The sequence below is a fragment of the Chiloscyllium plagiosum genome, chromosome 10 (assembly GCF_004010195.1).
Source record: "Chiloscyllium plagiosum isolate BGI_BamShark_2017 chromosome 10, ASM401019v2, whole genome shotgun sequence".
NCBI classification, from domain to species: domain Eukaryota; kingdom Metazoa; phylum Chordata; class Chondrichthyes; order Orectolobiformes; family Hemiscylliidae; genus Chiloscyllium; species Chiloscyllium plagiosum.
The window spans coordinates 11,210,577-11,226,338 of NC_057719.1; the positions used below are offsets into that span (position 1 = coordinate 11,210,577).

General features: G+C 45.7%; 1 protein-coding gene across 3 annotated transcripts in view; it reads right to left on the minus strand.

The window, feature by feature from the left end:
- adck1 (aarF domain containing kinase 1) overlaps positions 1-15,762 on the minus strand; it is a 575,359-nt gene that overhangs the window by 374,542 nt on the left and 185,055 nt on the right. For all 3 annotated transcript variants that reach the window (XM_043697036.1, XM_043697034.1, XM_043697033.1), the window contains one exon: positions 6,231-6,434. In XM_043697036.1, the coding sequence (XP_043552971.1) occupies positions 6,231-6,434 (204 nt within the window). The remainder of the gene's footprint in view (positions 1-6,230; positions 6,435-15,762) is intronic.

Sequence of the window (15,762 nt, forward strand, 5' to 3'; positions counted from 1 at the left end):
GTAGGGTGGAAGGTGTGCACCAGGGGCGTTCTGTCCTTGTTGCGGTTGGAGGGGTTGGGTCTGAGGGCGGAGGTGCGGGATGTAGACAAGATGCGTTGGAGGGCAGCTTTAACGACATGGGAAGGGAGATTGCGGTCTCTAGAGAAGGAGGCCATCTGGTGTGTTCTGTGGTGGAACCGGTCCTCCTGGGAGCAGATACGGCGGAGGCGGAGGAATTGGGAATACGGGATGGCATTTTTGCAAGAGATAGGGTGGGAAGAGGTGTAATCCAGGTAGCTGTGGGAGTCGGTGGGTTTGTAGAAAATGTCAGTGTCTAACTGGTGTTGAGCTCAACTCTACAGTTTTGGATGGTGCAGGGTCTTTTCCCTGTTTCAGGAGAGGGAGCTGAGACAAGTTCACCAACTGCTCCCCATGCCCCAGGTTTGGCTGTTCCTGCTCCTGCTCTTGACTGCCATCTACTGACTTGTGCCGGTAAATATATTCATGCAGAACACAGAATCTTCCATTCTTAAACAGATTGCTGATGTTCATTCATTAACAACAAAGGGAAGTCGGAAAGACTTGCATTTATACATTACCTTTCTCAAAATCAGAAAGTTCAACTGTGCCTTTAAGCAACTGAAATACTTTTGACATATGTTTGCTATTGTGGTATAGGATTGTTGAGGAGTGGGCTTATGTGCCTTGTTCTTCTTTGAATGACTACCATTAAATTAACTACATTCACCTCATAGGGCAGACAGTACCTCAGATGACCATCTTATCTGAGAAACGGCACATCTGACAGTGCTGCAGTCCTTTAGTAATGCACTAGGGAGCGCCAGCCAAGAGTTTTGCTCGAGTCTCCACGGTGGGATTGAATCTACAATCTTCGGACTCAGTAATGAAGATGGGTCTGACAGTGTGCTTGAACAATGCACCACATAGAGACCACGAACTGTGGCATTACGCCTGTTAAGTGCCAGCATCTTCAGGGATGGAGGGGAGAAATTGGTGGCAAGGAGCTGGGAGAGCAGGGTGGGGCCTGAAGGAGAGACAGCCTAAGTTGCTTGTAGTGAAGCCCACTTTCAAATCAGCCCTCAGGTACCTTAGAACCTCTTTCATATTTTTATGCACAATTATTTATTTAAGCATATTTACCCCTCAGGACCAGGGAACAAAGATTTTGTCTGGTAACACACAGACTGCCCTCAGCGAAGTATTTGACATCTGTCATTTGGGTTCCCCAAGTCCATCTTCTGCAGCTATACTGGCACCAGTTCCTCTGCTACATCGATGACTGTATCCATGCTACCTCATGCTCCCACGAAGAGGTTGAACAGTTCACCAACTTCACAAACACTATCCACCCCGACCTCAAGTTCACCTGGACCATCTCGGACACCTCCCTCCCCTTCTTGGATCTCACCATTTCCATTTCTGGCAACCAACTCAACCCTACATACCCATCAACTCCCACAGCTACCTGGACTACACCTCCTCCCAGCCTGCCTCCTGTAAAAACACTATCCCTTATTCCAAATTCCTCCACCTCCATTGCATCTGCTCCCAGGAGGACCAATTCCACCGTAGAACATCCCAATGGCCTCCTTCTTCAAAGACTGCTATTTGCTTCCTGCGCCCTGCAACGACGCCCTGCAGTGCATCTCCTCCACTCCCTGAACCTCCGCCCTTGAACTCCACCCCTCCAATCGCAACAAGAACAGAACACCCCTGGTCCTCACCTTCCACTCCACCAACCACCGGATACATCACATCATCCTCCGCCATTTCTGACATCTACAAACAGACTCCACCACTAGGGATAAATTTCCCTTCCCCCTGTCCACCTGCATTTCGGAGAGACCATTTCCTCCACGACTCCCTTGTCAGGTCCACGATTCCCACCAACCCACCTTCCTCCCGGCACCTTCCCTTGCCACTGTAGGAAGTGCAAACCTACACCCACAAATCCCATCTCACCTTCAACCAAGGCCCCAAAGGATCCTTCCACAGAAATTTACCTGTACTTCCACACATGTCAACTATGGCATCCATTGCACCTGATGTGGTCTCCTCCAGACTGGGGAGACAGGACGCCAGCTTGTGGATCATTTCAGAGAACTTCTCTGGGACACCCAAACTAACCAACCCCACTGCCCTGTGGCTGAACACTTTAACTCCCCCTCCCACTCCGCTAAAGACATGCAGGTCCTGGGCCTCCTCCATCACCAAACCCTAACCACGCCTGGAGGAAGGATGGCTCATCTTCCGCCTTAGGACCCTCCAACCACATGGGATCAATGGGGATTTCACCAGATTCCCCATTTCCCCCCCCATCACCTTATCCTAGTCCCAACCTTCCAACTCAGCACCACCCTCTTGAAGGGTCCTACCTGTCCATCTTCCTTCCTACCCATATCCTCCACCCTCCACTCTGACCTATCACTTTCAGCCCCACCTTCATCTACCTAGCACTTTCCTAACTAACTTCACCCCAGCCCCATTCCATTCCTCCATTCCCCTCCCATTTATCTCTCAATTCCTTGGGCCCACAAGCCTCATTCCTGATGAAGGCCCATAACGTCGACTCTCCTGCTCCTTGGATGCTGCTTTTCCAGCGCCACACTCTTCGATCCATTCTACCCAATGCCCCACCTGCCCCAAAGTACACAGGCTGCCCAACAGCTGGAAACCAGAGGACATTTTAAACAAACAAAAAACATATATTTTTCACCAGCCTCGGGCTCGAAATCCCATTTCTGTGTTCATTCTCCCCACTCGATCATAAGAGACGGTGAGCGAGTTAAGTGAATGGGTTAAATGCAGCCCATATAACGAAGCAGTGAATTGAAGGGGGTGCTCTTACTGTGAAATGTTAGTGAGCCTGCCCAGCTGCCTTGCTGAAATCAGTGAAGTGTGACTGCAGCTCCAGTACATCAAATAAATTAAGGCGGATCAATGACTAAAGACCATCTAAAGGTGAATTTCTTTCTCTTTCTCCCTGAAAACATCCTTCCCATAGCAGCCATAAAATAGAGGATGCAGCGAGTGGATGAAGCACCTTGCCCTCCCCTAACTCCGAGATTTGGGAGAAAAAATCTGTCAGAAGGTAATGATGTGAAACAGCGTAATTTGCAGGTTCTGCCCTTGCCCTTCAGAACCTCAGCGTCCCTGCCCTCTGCTTGCACACAGAAAGAAACCAAACACAAACAAAAAGCGCTTGAATATTTCTCAGATAGTTATGCTGGCTGGCCTGTGGGTCTCTCTCTGACCCTGCTAACTGGGGCTGATTGCTGATTCCCTCCTTACACCCACATGCCAGGCACAATCGACTTCCCTATAGGCAGAGCGGAACAGACAGTTTGCTCTCAATGCCATTTTTTTAATGTACAGAGTGCAGCATTTGCAAACGATTCTTGTAACTAAGTCTCTCGGTGGGTAAAGCCCACTCTATCGATATATATATATATATATATATATATATATATACACACACACACACGTGGGCATGTGCGTACCAGTCTAGCATGCATAGTAATCACATTTTATTTATATACATATTTATGTAACATTTCTGTGTGTGTGTGTTTGTTTGTACCTTTGTGCATGTCATAGTGATGTACAGCATGGAATCAGACCCTTTGGTCCACCATGTCCATGCCAACCAGATATCCTAACCTCTAAACCCTTCCTATTCATATACCCATCCAGTTGACTTTTATTGTAATTGTATCAGCCTCAGCATACTAAAAAAGGGTGGAGAGATGGGCCCGACATCTGTGTCCTCACCTCCAGAGAATCCTGGCTCTTGTGGGCGGCACGGTAGCACAGTGGTTAGCACTGCTGCCTCACAGCGCCAGAAACCCGGGTTCAATTCCCGCCTCAGGCGACTGACTGTGTGGAGTTTGCACGTTCTCCCCGTGTCTGTGTGGGTTTCCTCCGGGTGCTCCGGTTTCCTCCAATGATTCAAAGATGTGCAGGTCAGGTGAATTGGCCATGCTAAATTGCCTGTAGTGTTAGGTAAGGGGTAAATGTAGGGGTATGGGTGGGTTGTGCTTCGGCGGGTCGGTGTGGACTTGTTGGGCCGAAGGGCCTGTTTCCACACTGTAATGTAATCTAATCTTACAGGAGAAGACCAAGACTACTGCTGTGGTAACACTGTAATGTACATGTCCTGCTGTGATTAAGCAGCACTCTCCATGTCACTGCCACGCACCCACCTGCTATCATTGAACACCACTCCCAACCTTGGCCATAGCACCTTCCTTCTCTTTGTTCTTGCAGGTTCTACAAACCGAACAACAACCGTGCTCCTGAAGATGAGAATACCAAGGCCTCTGCGGAAGCATCAAGTAGACTGCCTCCTGCTGTCCCAAATACAGACACTTGGGTGCAAGCCATAGACAGAGACAGAGTGTGTGGCTCCACAATCTGATGAGCTGGTCGAGGAAGAAAGGGCCCAAGCACCTGCCACTCAGAGCACTGCCAGAGTGTAGCCGTCTGCTGAGCCCCAGGCAAGAGAGGGTTCTGTGGTGTCAGCAGTCAGGGACTTTATCCAAATACACAGCAAGAAGCAAAAGGGAGCAGAAAGGACACAATGGCGCTCATTGTCCAGAGGCTGCTGTCTGGCTGCCTTCATGGACAAGGTAGTGGCTGACATGTAGAGTCAGGTCCAGCACTCTCAGGGTCTTCTGGAAAGGTGTTCAGCCCTTGCATCCCAACGGCCAGCCACTGGTCCTCAGGACCAAAGACCGATGTGCTCTGCTTTGCAATCTATGCTTCCACTGCACTGCCAGTGCACAGTGGAGGCGACAGGATGATCAAGATAAGCTGGCAGATGGCAGATACAAATGCCCACAGATCACACCCTGAGACCTTGTCATCCGGTGTCCACCATGAAGGTTGTACAGATTAAGCAGCGAGGCTGAAACCACCAGGATTAGTGAGTTTGGGAAGATGGGGCTCAGAATACTAACAATATAGCGATAAGTTAACCCAAGAATCAATAACGAACACCAGTTGGCATCTCGCAGCTGCTGAGTGAAAATCTCAACGCACTGTTTGTGAAAAGCTTAAAGCTGGATTGAGATGATCCCAATATCATGTCAATCCAGCGAGACTCTAGGTGGGCCTCACTGCCTGATTTGCTTAGCTTGCCATAGCTCACGTCACTCAGACACCTGTAAGACTCCGTCCCACATGCTTTTGTGTCCATTTCATTTGAATCCCATTTATTAATGTTTCTGTATTTCTCTGGTTTGCTTTCTTTCAGTTCTTTTCTCTGCTTCACTCTTTTTCCATTTATCTGTCCCACTGCCCATTTTATATTTGTCTCTCTCTCTTCCTTTCTTGCTGTCTCTATAAATATGAGCCTTATTCATTGCTGCTTACTCTTAACGCTTCAGTGGCTAATTATCAGCATTCATCGTGTTAAAGAGACATCTTCACGGTCATTTCTGTGACACCAACACATCATTTGACCCACTCATGGTATTAAAAATAAGCATATGATAAATACTCTGGACTGTTTTAATTAAAAATATCAAAATTAAAAATATCACTCAAGATCTTAAAACATAATTAAGATAAATGCTCTGAAGTGTATAATTAAATACATGAAGATTAACAAGAGGATACATGTATTTTGTGTAAGTGTGTGTGTGTGATGTGCATGTAGTGTGTGAACTGTGTGTGATACTTCACGTGTAATATGTGGCTCTGATAATGCGCATGAGAGTATGTTGGAGGCAGTGGAGAAAGTTGAGCTATAGGGAGGGGCTGAATACACTGGGGCTGTTTTTCCTGGAGCATCGGAGGCTGAGGAGTGACCTTGTAGAGGTTTATAAAATCGTGAGGAGCATGGATAGGATAAATAGACAAGGTCTTTTCCCTGGGGTGAGGGAGTCCAGAACTTAAAGAGCATAGGTTTAGGGTGAGAGGGGATAGATATAAAAGAGACCCTAACAAGCAACGTTTTCACACAGAAGGTGGTACATTTGTGGAATGGGCTGCCAAAGGAAGTGATGGAGGCTAGTACAATTACAACACTTAAAAGGCATCTGGATGGGTATATGAATAGAAAGGGTTTGGAGGGATATGGGCCAGGTGCTGGCAGGTGGGACTAGATTGGGTTGGGATAATTAGTCAGCATGGACGAGTTGGATCAAAGAATCAGTTTTCGTGCTGTACATCTCTATGACTCTATGACTCTAAGAATGAAGAAGATCAAGTGCAAGTCTCCACTTTACCTCTCTGCCAAGATCTTCCTCAATGACTTTGTGAATTTCCTGCAGACTGCTCTGTGGGGCTTTACTATGCAGGATCTTCAATGTGCTGGTGTACTCCTCAGGTAGCAGATAGTCCAAACCGCCCAGATGTTGGCCCACTTTGATGAACGTGCCCCTGTTAGCACAGCAGAGATCCAGCAAATGTTGAGCAGAGCGACGATGGACCTTGGTGGGGGAGAAACACAAAGAAACAGTCTGAAATCTGAAAGGCAAGGTTCTCTCATCGAAAATCTGATGTCGTCATGGGAAACATCAAATGTCAGTGACCAAAGTAATCCAATGCATAAACATTTAGAGGACAAAAAGATGCCATTCTGCAGGTGTATACTGGCCCACTGCCACTCCGTGAGTCCCACATGCTGTCCTTGTCCCACAGACCAACAAATCTTCACTCAAGTGCCGATTCAAATCCCTTTTTAATCCATGATTGGATTACCTTCTACTGGCCTCAGGGGTAATGCATTGCAGATCACAACCACTCCCTGTGTAAAGATGGTTTTCCTTCACCAATCACCTTAAATAAGTCTCCTCTGGTTCTCAACCCTCAGCCAACAGCTTCTCCATAAATACTCTGCCCACCCCATCACTCAGATCATTCCTCAATCTTTTCTTCTACAAAGACAGCAACTGCAGTTTCTCCAACATGCTCTTGTAGCTCAAGTCCATCATCCCTGGAACTTAAGTCTTTCTTGCATCCTCCCTAATGTTTTCACAAACTCTGTAAAAGTGCAAAGAAATGGATAGAACAATCCAGATGAGCTCAAAACACAGAATTAATGAAGGCTCATCATAGATGTCCAGATTCTTGATCAGTTGGGGAATTAGAAGGTAAGGGAAAAGGCAGGAAAGTGGATGTGAGGAAGGCCTGATCAGCTATGAGCCGAATGAATGGCTGAGCAGGCTTGAGGAACCAAATGGCCTATTCCTGTTCCTGTTTCTTTTGGTCTTATGAACTAATAGTCCTTGCTTTTGTTGTCTATGCCCTGATTTCTAATGCCCACAATCCCATGTACTTTTTTAACCAGTTTCTCAACCTGCTCTGCCAAATTCTACACCTATACCTCAGGGTCCCTTTGGACCGGTACAGATCAAGAAAGCCATTTGTCTCACTTCTTACTTATCCAATAGAATGAAATGGAGGTACCGGTGTCGGACTGGGGTAAACAAAGTTAAAACTCACACAACATCGGGTGATAGTCCAACAGTTTTATTTGGAAGTACAGCTTTCGGAGCACTGTTCCTTCCTGAAGAAATGAGTTACCTGATGAAGTTACCTGGCGTTTATCAGAAACATGTTATGAAACTTGAAAGAGTTCAGAAACGATTTACAAGGATGTTGCCAGGTTTGGAGGATTTGAGCTATAGGGAGAGGTTGAATAGGCTGGGGCTATTTTCCTTAGAGCGTCAGAGGCTGAGGCGGTGACCTCATAGAGGTTTATAAAATCATGAGGGGTATGGATAGGATAAACAGACAAAGTCTGGGGTGGTGAGTCCAGAACTAGAGGGCATAGGTTTAGGGTGAGAAAGGAAAGATATAAAAGGGACCTAAGGGCAGCTTTTTCACGCAGAGGGTGGTGCGTGAATGAATGAACTGCCAGAGGAAGCAGTAGAGGCTGGTACTAATAAAACATTTAAAAGGCATCTGGATGGGCACATGAATAGGACGGGCTTAGAGGGATTTGGGCCAAATGCTGGCAAATGGGACTAGATTAGTCTAGGATTCTAGTCAGCATGGTCGAGCTGGACCGATGGGTCTGTTTCTGTGCTGTACATCTCTTTGACTCTATGATGAAGACAGTGGATTCTCCAGCCTCTTGAAGGAATTAGGAAAGGTCAGCAGTAAACATCAGGCTTGCCAAGGAATTTAAAAATAAAATTGTGCAGCCCCTTATCGTGTTACTGGTTTCCATGCAACTTAGCCTACTTTTTGGGAATGCAGCGACTTTTAGCCTGGCAAATGCAACAGCCATGTTCTATCAGAGACAAGCTGGTATACAGCGAGCTCAAATGAGAAGCATCTCATTTCATTTCAGTTGGCCATTAGGTAAAGGAGGCATATTCGTCTGGACCATCTAAAACAAAATGGAAAATCTGAACTGAAAACAGAAAACAAACAGCAAGTCTGACAACATTGTTGGAGAGGTCAATTAAGATTCCTAATATGCTATTTTTACTTATGACCTTGGATGGAGAAAAAATGGATTTTTGTTTTCAATTTGAAAGCTCTACTTTTTTCATATATAAAAGATCAGAATGCCATTTTTGAACAATGAATTCAAAATAGCAACTCCAAGAACTCGTGATTTTCACTAAATGATTGGCAAGTTACCCACAGAGATCATCGTTAAGTTGTTTGTTGACTTGAGCTTTACTAGGCAAAAGTGAAGACTGCAGATGCTGGAAACCAGAGTCTTGATTAGAGTGGTGCTGGAAAAGCACAGGAGGTCAGACAGCATCCGAGGAGTAGGAAAATCAACGTTTCGAGCAAAAGCCCTTCATCAGGAGCTTTACTACTTAAAGGCAAAGAGAGAGAGAGAGAGAAAAAAAAAGATAGGGAGGTTACCAGAAAAAGGATCATTCCAAGAGAAGAGATGCACAATAGTTGAGGTGCTGTTATTAGTAGTCCCCAAGCAGACAGCGCTGGGGAGCAGTCAGAAATCAATGGGAAGACAATTACAGAAGCAGAAGCTGGAGCTGTCAGAGAAGAAGACATCCTGTAGCAATGTTGAAGAAATGAGCATTTATTTCCAGCCTGTAATTATTTCCAGGCTCTACAAATCATAGCTTTGGGATCTTCACAAACCACTGAAGAAATGGGCGGCACGGTGGCACAGTGGTTAGCATTGCTGCCTCACAGCGCCAGAGACCCAGGTTCAATTCCTGCCTCAGGCAACTGACTGTGTGGAGTTTGCACATTCTCCCCATGTCTGCGTGGGTTTCCTCCGGGTGCTCTGGTTTCCTCCCACAGTCCAAAAATGTGCAGGTCAGGTGAATTGGCCGAGCTACATTGCCCATAGTGTTAGGTGAAGGGATAAATGTAGGAGAATGTGGTCTGGGTGGGTTGCGCTTTGGCGGGTCGGTGTGGACTTGTTGGGCCGAAGGGCCTGTTTCCACACTATATCAAATGGGGCTTCAATGTTACAATTCACACAAAACCTTACGTGTGCTTCTGGAACCAATGTAAACCCTGTCAGCAGATGCTGCAAAGTAAAACTTCAATCACTTGTGTGTGAAGGGATAGCAATTGTCTCAATTACCACAACGTTCATGGGCATTATATATCAAAGGCATTTGATATACAATGCTCATGAACTCTGGCAGACGAGAAACAGAAGGTAGTAGGATCATAATCTTCAGGTTAAATTAATCATCAGGTTTATTTATGAATAAACTAATTAAGTAGAAGCACATCATCAGAGATATTCAAATTAAATACATAAATTGGTTTATAACAATAGAGAGCCCTGTAGCTTCAGCAGTTCATTTCTAGAACTCTTGGTCTGTGCTTCTGATAAATTCATAGAATTCCTACAGTGTAGAAGCAGGCCATTCAGCCCATCAGGTCCAAACCAAACGTCCAAAAAGCATCTCACCCACACCCACACCCAGACCCATCCCCCTGTAACCCCACATTTCCCATGGCTAATCCACCTAGCCTGCACATCCCTGGACAATTTAACACAGCCAAACCACATAACCTGCACATTTGTGGATTGTGGAGGGAAACCGGAGCACCTGGAGAAAACACAGGCAGACACGGGGAGAATGTGCAAACTCCACACAGACAGTTGCCCAAAGGGTGGAATTGAGCCCAGGTCCCTGGCGCTGTGAGGCAGCAGTGCTAACCACTGAGCCACCATGCCGCCCAGGTAAGGACCCATCTGAACTCCAATCAGATTTGTTTGTCAAACCACATTTGATTTGGAAGAACAAAGCCAAGAACTAAAACCAAAGTAAGATAGTTGCCTTGATATGATTTTTAATTTTCTTCCAATTGAAGGCAAGCTCATTTTAAGAACAAATGGATATTTTTTCTCAATGTCAAGCAATCAAGATATTAATAATTTCTAGCACTTAAGTACATAAAGCGTGAATGACAGTCTCCTGGCTGCCCACTGACTCATTTGCACTTAACATTGCACCATAGCATAAGTCGTTATAATTACTTGAGATGATTCTGAACATTCTAACCACATTTGCATTTCAAAGAAGTAATATCTGGCACAATTAACATTGCATTTTGAAATCCAAAGAGTGCCTGGGTTTTGATCTGTTTTCTTGCTTCTCTCAGGAGGTCCAATCTCAGGTGAGGTACAGACTGTCGAGTTACTGTTACATAAAGTATGACAATTGCTGGAGACAGGCCTGAGGCTCTATTCCTGTCCATCAATGGTTATGGTTCAAATGAAGGAAGTCATTCCGTTATCTGTCAGCTGTGGCTCAGCTGATGGTACATTCACCACTCGTTACCGACTTCAAGTGCCACTCCAAGAATTAAGCTGACAAGTGATGTACTGAAAGAGTGCTGTATTGTGGGAGGTGCCGTCCTTTGTATGAACCAAAAACCTGTAAACTTGCTCATGGTTGTTCCCAGGGCACTATTTAGAAGAAAGTACATTGTGGTAATGTCACTGAACTGGCAATCCAGAGGTCTACAGAAGCTTGTGGAATTTGAATTCAATGAATAGCATCTGTTGTTGCATGTTAGTATCTGTAAGAGTAATCATTAAAAGCCCATCTGGCTCACTAATGTCCTTTAGGGAGGGAAATCTGCCATCCTCACCCAGTCTGAGACTCCAGACCCACAGCGACATAGCCAACTCTAAAGTGCCATCTGAAATGGCCAAGCAACCCACTAGGCGTGAGGACATTTGAAGATGGGCAGCAAATGCTGTTTGTACCAACACCCCAGGAAAAAATAAGTATTAAAAGAATAAATATTAAGACTTATACACTTAATGGTAAGGTCCTAGGGAGTGTTGCTGAACAAAGAGACCATGGAGTGCAGCTCCTTGAAAGTGGAGTCGCAGGTAGATAGGATAGTGAAGAAGGCGTTTGGTATGCTTTCCTTTATTGGTCAGAGCATTGAGTACAGGAGTTGGGAGGTCATGTTGCGGCTGTACAGGACACTAGTTAGGCCACTTTTGGAATATTGCGTGCAATTCTGGTCTCCTTCCTATCGGAAAAATATTGTGAAACTTGGAAGGGTTCAGAAAAGATTTACAAAGATGTTGCCAGGGTTGGAGGATTTGAGCTAAAGGGAGGAGCTGAATACACTGGGGCTGTTTTTCCCTGGAGCATCGGAGGCTGTGGAGTGACCTTATAGAGGTTTATAAAATCATGAGGGGCATGGATAGGATAAATAGACAAGGTCTTTTCCCTGGGGTGGGGGAATCCAGAACTGGAGGGCATAGTTTAGGGTGAGAGGAGAAAGATATAAAAGAGACCTAACGGGCAACCTTTTCACACAGAGGGTGGTGTGTGTATGGAATGAGCTGCCAGAGGAAGTGGTGGAGGCTGGTACAATTGCAACATTTAAAAGGCATCTGGATGGGGAGATGAATAGGAAGGGTTTGGAGAGATATAGGCCAGGTGCTGGCAGGTGGGACTAGATTGGGTTGGGGTATCTGGTCAGCAGGACAAATTGGACTGAAGGGTCTGCTTCCATGCTGTACATCTCTACGACTCTATGACTCTACAGTGGACGTTGTCCTGGCATCAAGCCAGTACTTATCCCTAGCCGACATTGCATGAGCAGGTAAATAAGTCACTATCTTGTTGCAGTTTGTGAGATCTTGCTGTGCTGCTGCATTTCCTGCATGAAAACAGTGCTTGTACTACCAAAGTAATTAATTGACTGTAGAGCACTTTGGAGATGTCTAGTGCTCTAACACGTGCTCTGTGAATGTCAATCTTCCTCTTTTATTCGACCACATAAAGTGTGGTTATTAGTTAGCACCATCAGTTATTAGTTATTATAACCAGGACCAAACCAAAAGTGTTCCATGGGGTTGATAACATAAGTAATGGCACCCCAACATCTTGGTCACATCTACATAGAACATAAAACAGCACAGTACAGTACAAGTCCTTCGGCCCTCAATGTTGTTCCGACCTTTTACCCTACTTTGAGATCAGAGTAACCTACATACCCTACATTTTACTATCATCCATGTGCCTATCCAAGACTCACTTAAATGTCCCGAATGTCTCTGACTCCACTACCACTGCCGGCAGTGCATTCCACGCATCCACCACACTCTGCGTAAAGAACCTACCTCTGATATCTCCCCTACACCTTCCTCCAATCACCTTAAAATTATGCCCCCTCATGATAGCTATTTCTGCCCTGGGAAAATGTCTCTGGCTATCCACTCTATCAATGCCTCTCATCATCTTGTACACCTCTATCAAGTCACCTTTAATCCTTTTCTGCTCCAATGAGAAAAGCCTTACCTCCCTCAACTTTTCTTCATAAGACATGCCCTCCAATCCAGGCAGCATCCTGGTAAATCTCCTCTGCATCCTCTCTAAAGCTTCCACATCCTTCCTATAATGAGACAACCAGAACTGAACACAACATTTCAAGTATAGTCTAACCAGGGCTATATAGAGCAGCAGCATAACCTCGCAGCTCTTAAACTCAATCACCCGGTAATGAAAGCCAACACACCATACACCTTCTTGACAACCCTAGCAACCTGGGTGGCAACTTTGAGGGATCAATGGACTTGAGCCCCAAGATACCTCTGTTCCTCCATGCTGCCAAGAATCCTGTCTCTAACCCTGCATTCTGCATTCAAATTCGACCTTCCAAGGTGAATCACTTCACATTTTTCCGGTTGAATTCCATCTGCCACTTATCAGCCCAGCTCTGCATCCTGTCAAGGTCCCATTGCAACTATAACAGCCCTCCACACTATCTATCATACCACCAACCTTCATGCCAACTTACTAATCCACCCTTCCACTTCCTCATCCAAGTTATTTATAAAAATCACAAACAGCAGAGGTCCCAGAACCGATCCCTGCTGAATGCCACTGGTCACCAAGCTGAATGCATTCCATCTACCACCATCCTCTGTTTCTATGGCCCAGCCAATTCTGTATCCAGACAGCCAGTTTTCCTGTATCCCATGCCTTCTTACTTTCTGAATGAACTGACAATGAGGACCCTTATCAAATGCCTTGTTAAAATCCATGTAAACCACATCCACTGCTCTACCTAACAATGTATTTTGTCGCAGCCTCAAAGAATTCAATAAAGTTTATGAGGCATGACCTGCCCTTCACAAAGCCATGCTGGCTATCTCTAATCAAACTATGGTTTTTCCAAGTAATCACAAATCCTGTCTCTCAGAATCCTCTCCAATACTTTATCCATCACGGACATAAGACTGGCTGGTCTATAATTCCCAGAATTGTCTCTATTCCCTTTCTTCTTGAACATTTGCCACCCAGTGGACAGTGAAGACAAAAAGATCATTGCTAAGGGCGCAGCACTGCCACATCTCCTTCCTCAGTGCCTGACTCATCAGTTTCTTCATTTCCCCTCCCCCCCACCATATCCCAGATCCAACCTTCCAACGCGGCATTGCCCTCGTGACCTGTCCTACTTGTCCATCTTCCTTCCCACCTATCCAATCTCCTGCTCGAATGCTGCCTAACCTGCTGTGCTTTTCCAGCATCACACTCTTGACTCTAATCTCCAGCATCCACAGTCGTCTCTTTTGCCTAGGTTATATCCCTCTGGCCCTGGGGATTTATCTACCTCATGAACGTGAAACTTTTCAGCACATCCTCCTTCTTAACGTCAACCTTTTTGAGCAAATCATTTTGCCCCACAATGTCCTCAGAAACATCAAGGCCCTTCTCAGTAGTGAATATTTATTAAGGACAAAGTGAGGACTGCAGATGCTGGAGATCAGAGCTGAAAATGTGTTGCTGGAAAAGCGCAGCAGGTCAGGCAACATCCAAGGAGCAGGAGAATCGACGTTTCAGGCCCATCTCATGCCCGAAACGTCGATTCTCCTGCTCCTTGGATGCTGCCTGACCTGCTGCACTTTTCCAGCAACACTCCAGAATCAAGTTCCCTCCACTATCCCTGATCGGTCCTACCCTCACTCTGGTCATCCTCTTGTTCCTCACATAAGTGTAGAATGCCTTAGAATGCCTTAATCCTACCTGCTAAAGCTTTTTCATAACCCCTCTACCTCTCCTCAATCCATTCCTCAGTTACTTCCTGGCTACCTTGTAACCCTCTAAAGCCCTGTCTGATCCTTGCTTCATCACCCTGAAGTAAGCCTCCTTCTTCCTCTTGGCTAGATGTATGACATCCCTTGTCACCCAAGGTTCTTTCAACTTACCATCCCTTGCTTGCCCCAGTGGGACAAACCTGTCCAGTACTATTCAGCAATTGCCTCCTAAACAACTTCCACATTTCTGTCATGCATTTCCTTGAGAACATCTGTTCCCAATTTAGGTGCCCCAATTCCTGCCTAATAACATTGTAATTACCCCTCCCCCAATTAAATACTTTCCCATACGATCTGCTCCTATCCCTCTCCATGAGTATAGTAAAGGTCAGGGAGTTGTGATCACTATCACTGAAATGCACTGAGAGATCTGACAACTGGCATGGTTCGTTGCCAAGCACCAAATGTAATATGGCCTCCCCTTTATTCGGCCTATCTACATCTTGAGTCAAAACTCCTTCCTGGAAACACCTGACAAAAACTGCTCCATCCAAACTATTTGAACTAAGGAGGTTCCAATCAATGTTTGAGAAGCTAAAGTCACCCACAACAACAACCCTGTTACTTCTGCACCTTTCAAAACTCCGCCTCTCAATCTGCTCCTCCATGTTGCTATGGGGGGGGGATGTCTGTAGAAAACTCCCAATAAAGTGACTGCTCCTTTCCTGCTTCTGACTTCCATCTATACTGACTGTGGACAAACCCTCTTTGAAGATCTCTTTCTGCAGCTTTGATACTATCCCTAATTGGCAATGCCACTCCTCCACCTATTTTACCTGCTCCCCTATTCATTTTGAAACACCTAAACCTTGGAATATCCAACATTCCCGCCCCTATGATATCCAAGTCTTAGTAATGGCCACAACATCGTAGTTCCAAGTACTGATCCATGCTCTGAATTCATCACCCTTATTCCTGATAAATTTTGCATTAAAATAGACACACTTTAACCTATCAGACTGACTGCAACTTTGCCCTATCAAGTGCCTATCCCTCTTCACGGTCTCTCTGCACACTGTATCTGGCTGTTCACGACCTACTCCATCATCTGATCTGTAGCTCAGGTTCCCACCCTCTCCTGCCAATCTAGTTTAACCCCACCCCGAAGAGCTCTAGCAAACCTCCCACCCAGGTTGGTGGTGCCCCTCCAGTTCAGGTACAACCCCTCCTTCTTTTACAGGTCCCAACTTCCCCAGACAATATCCCAATGATCCACATATCTGAAACCCTCCCTCCTA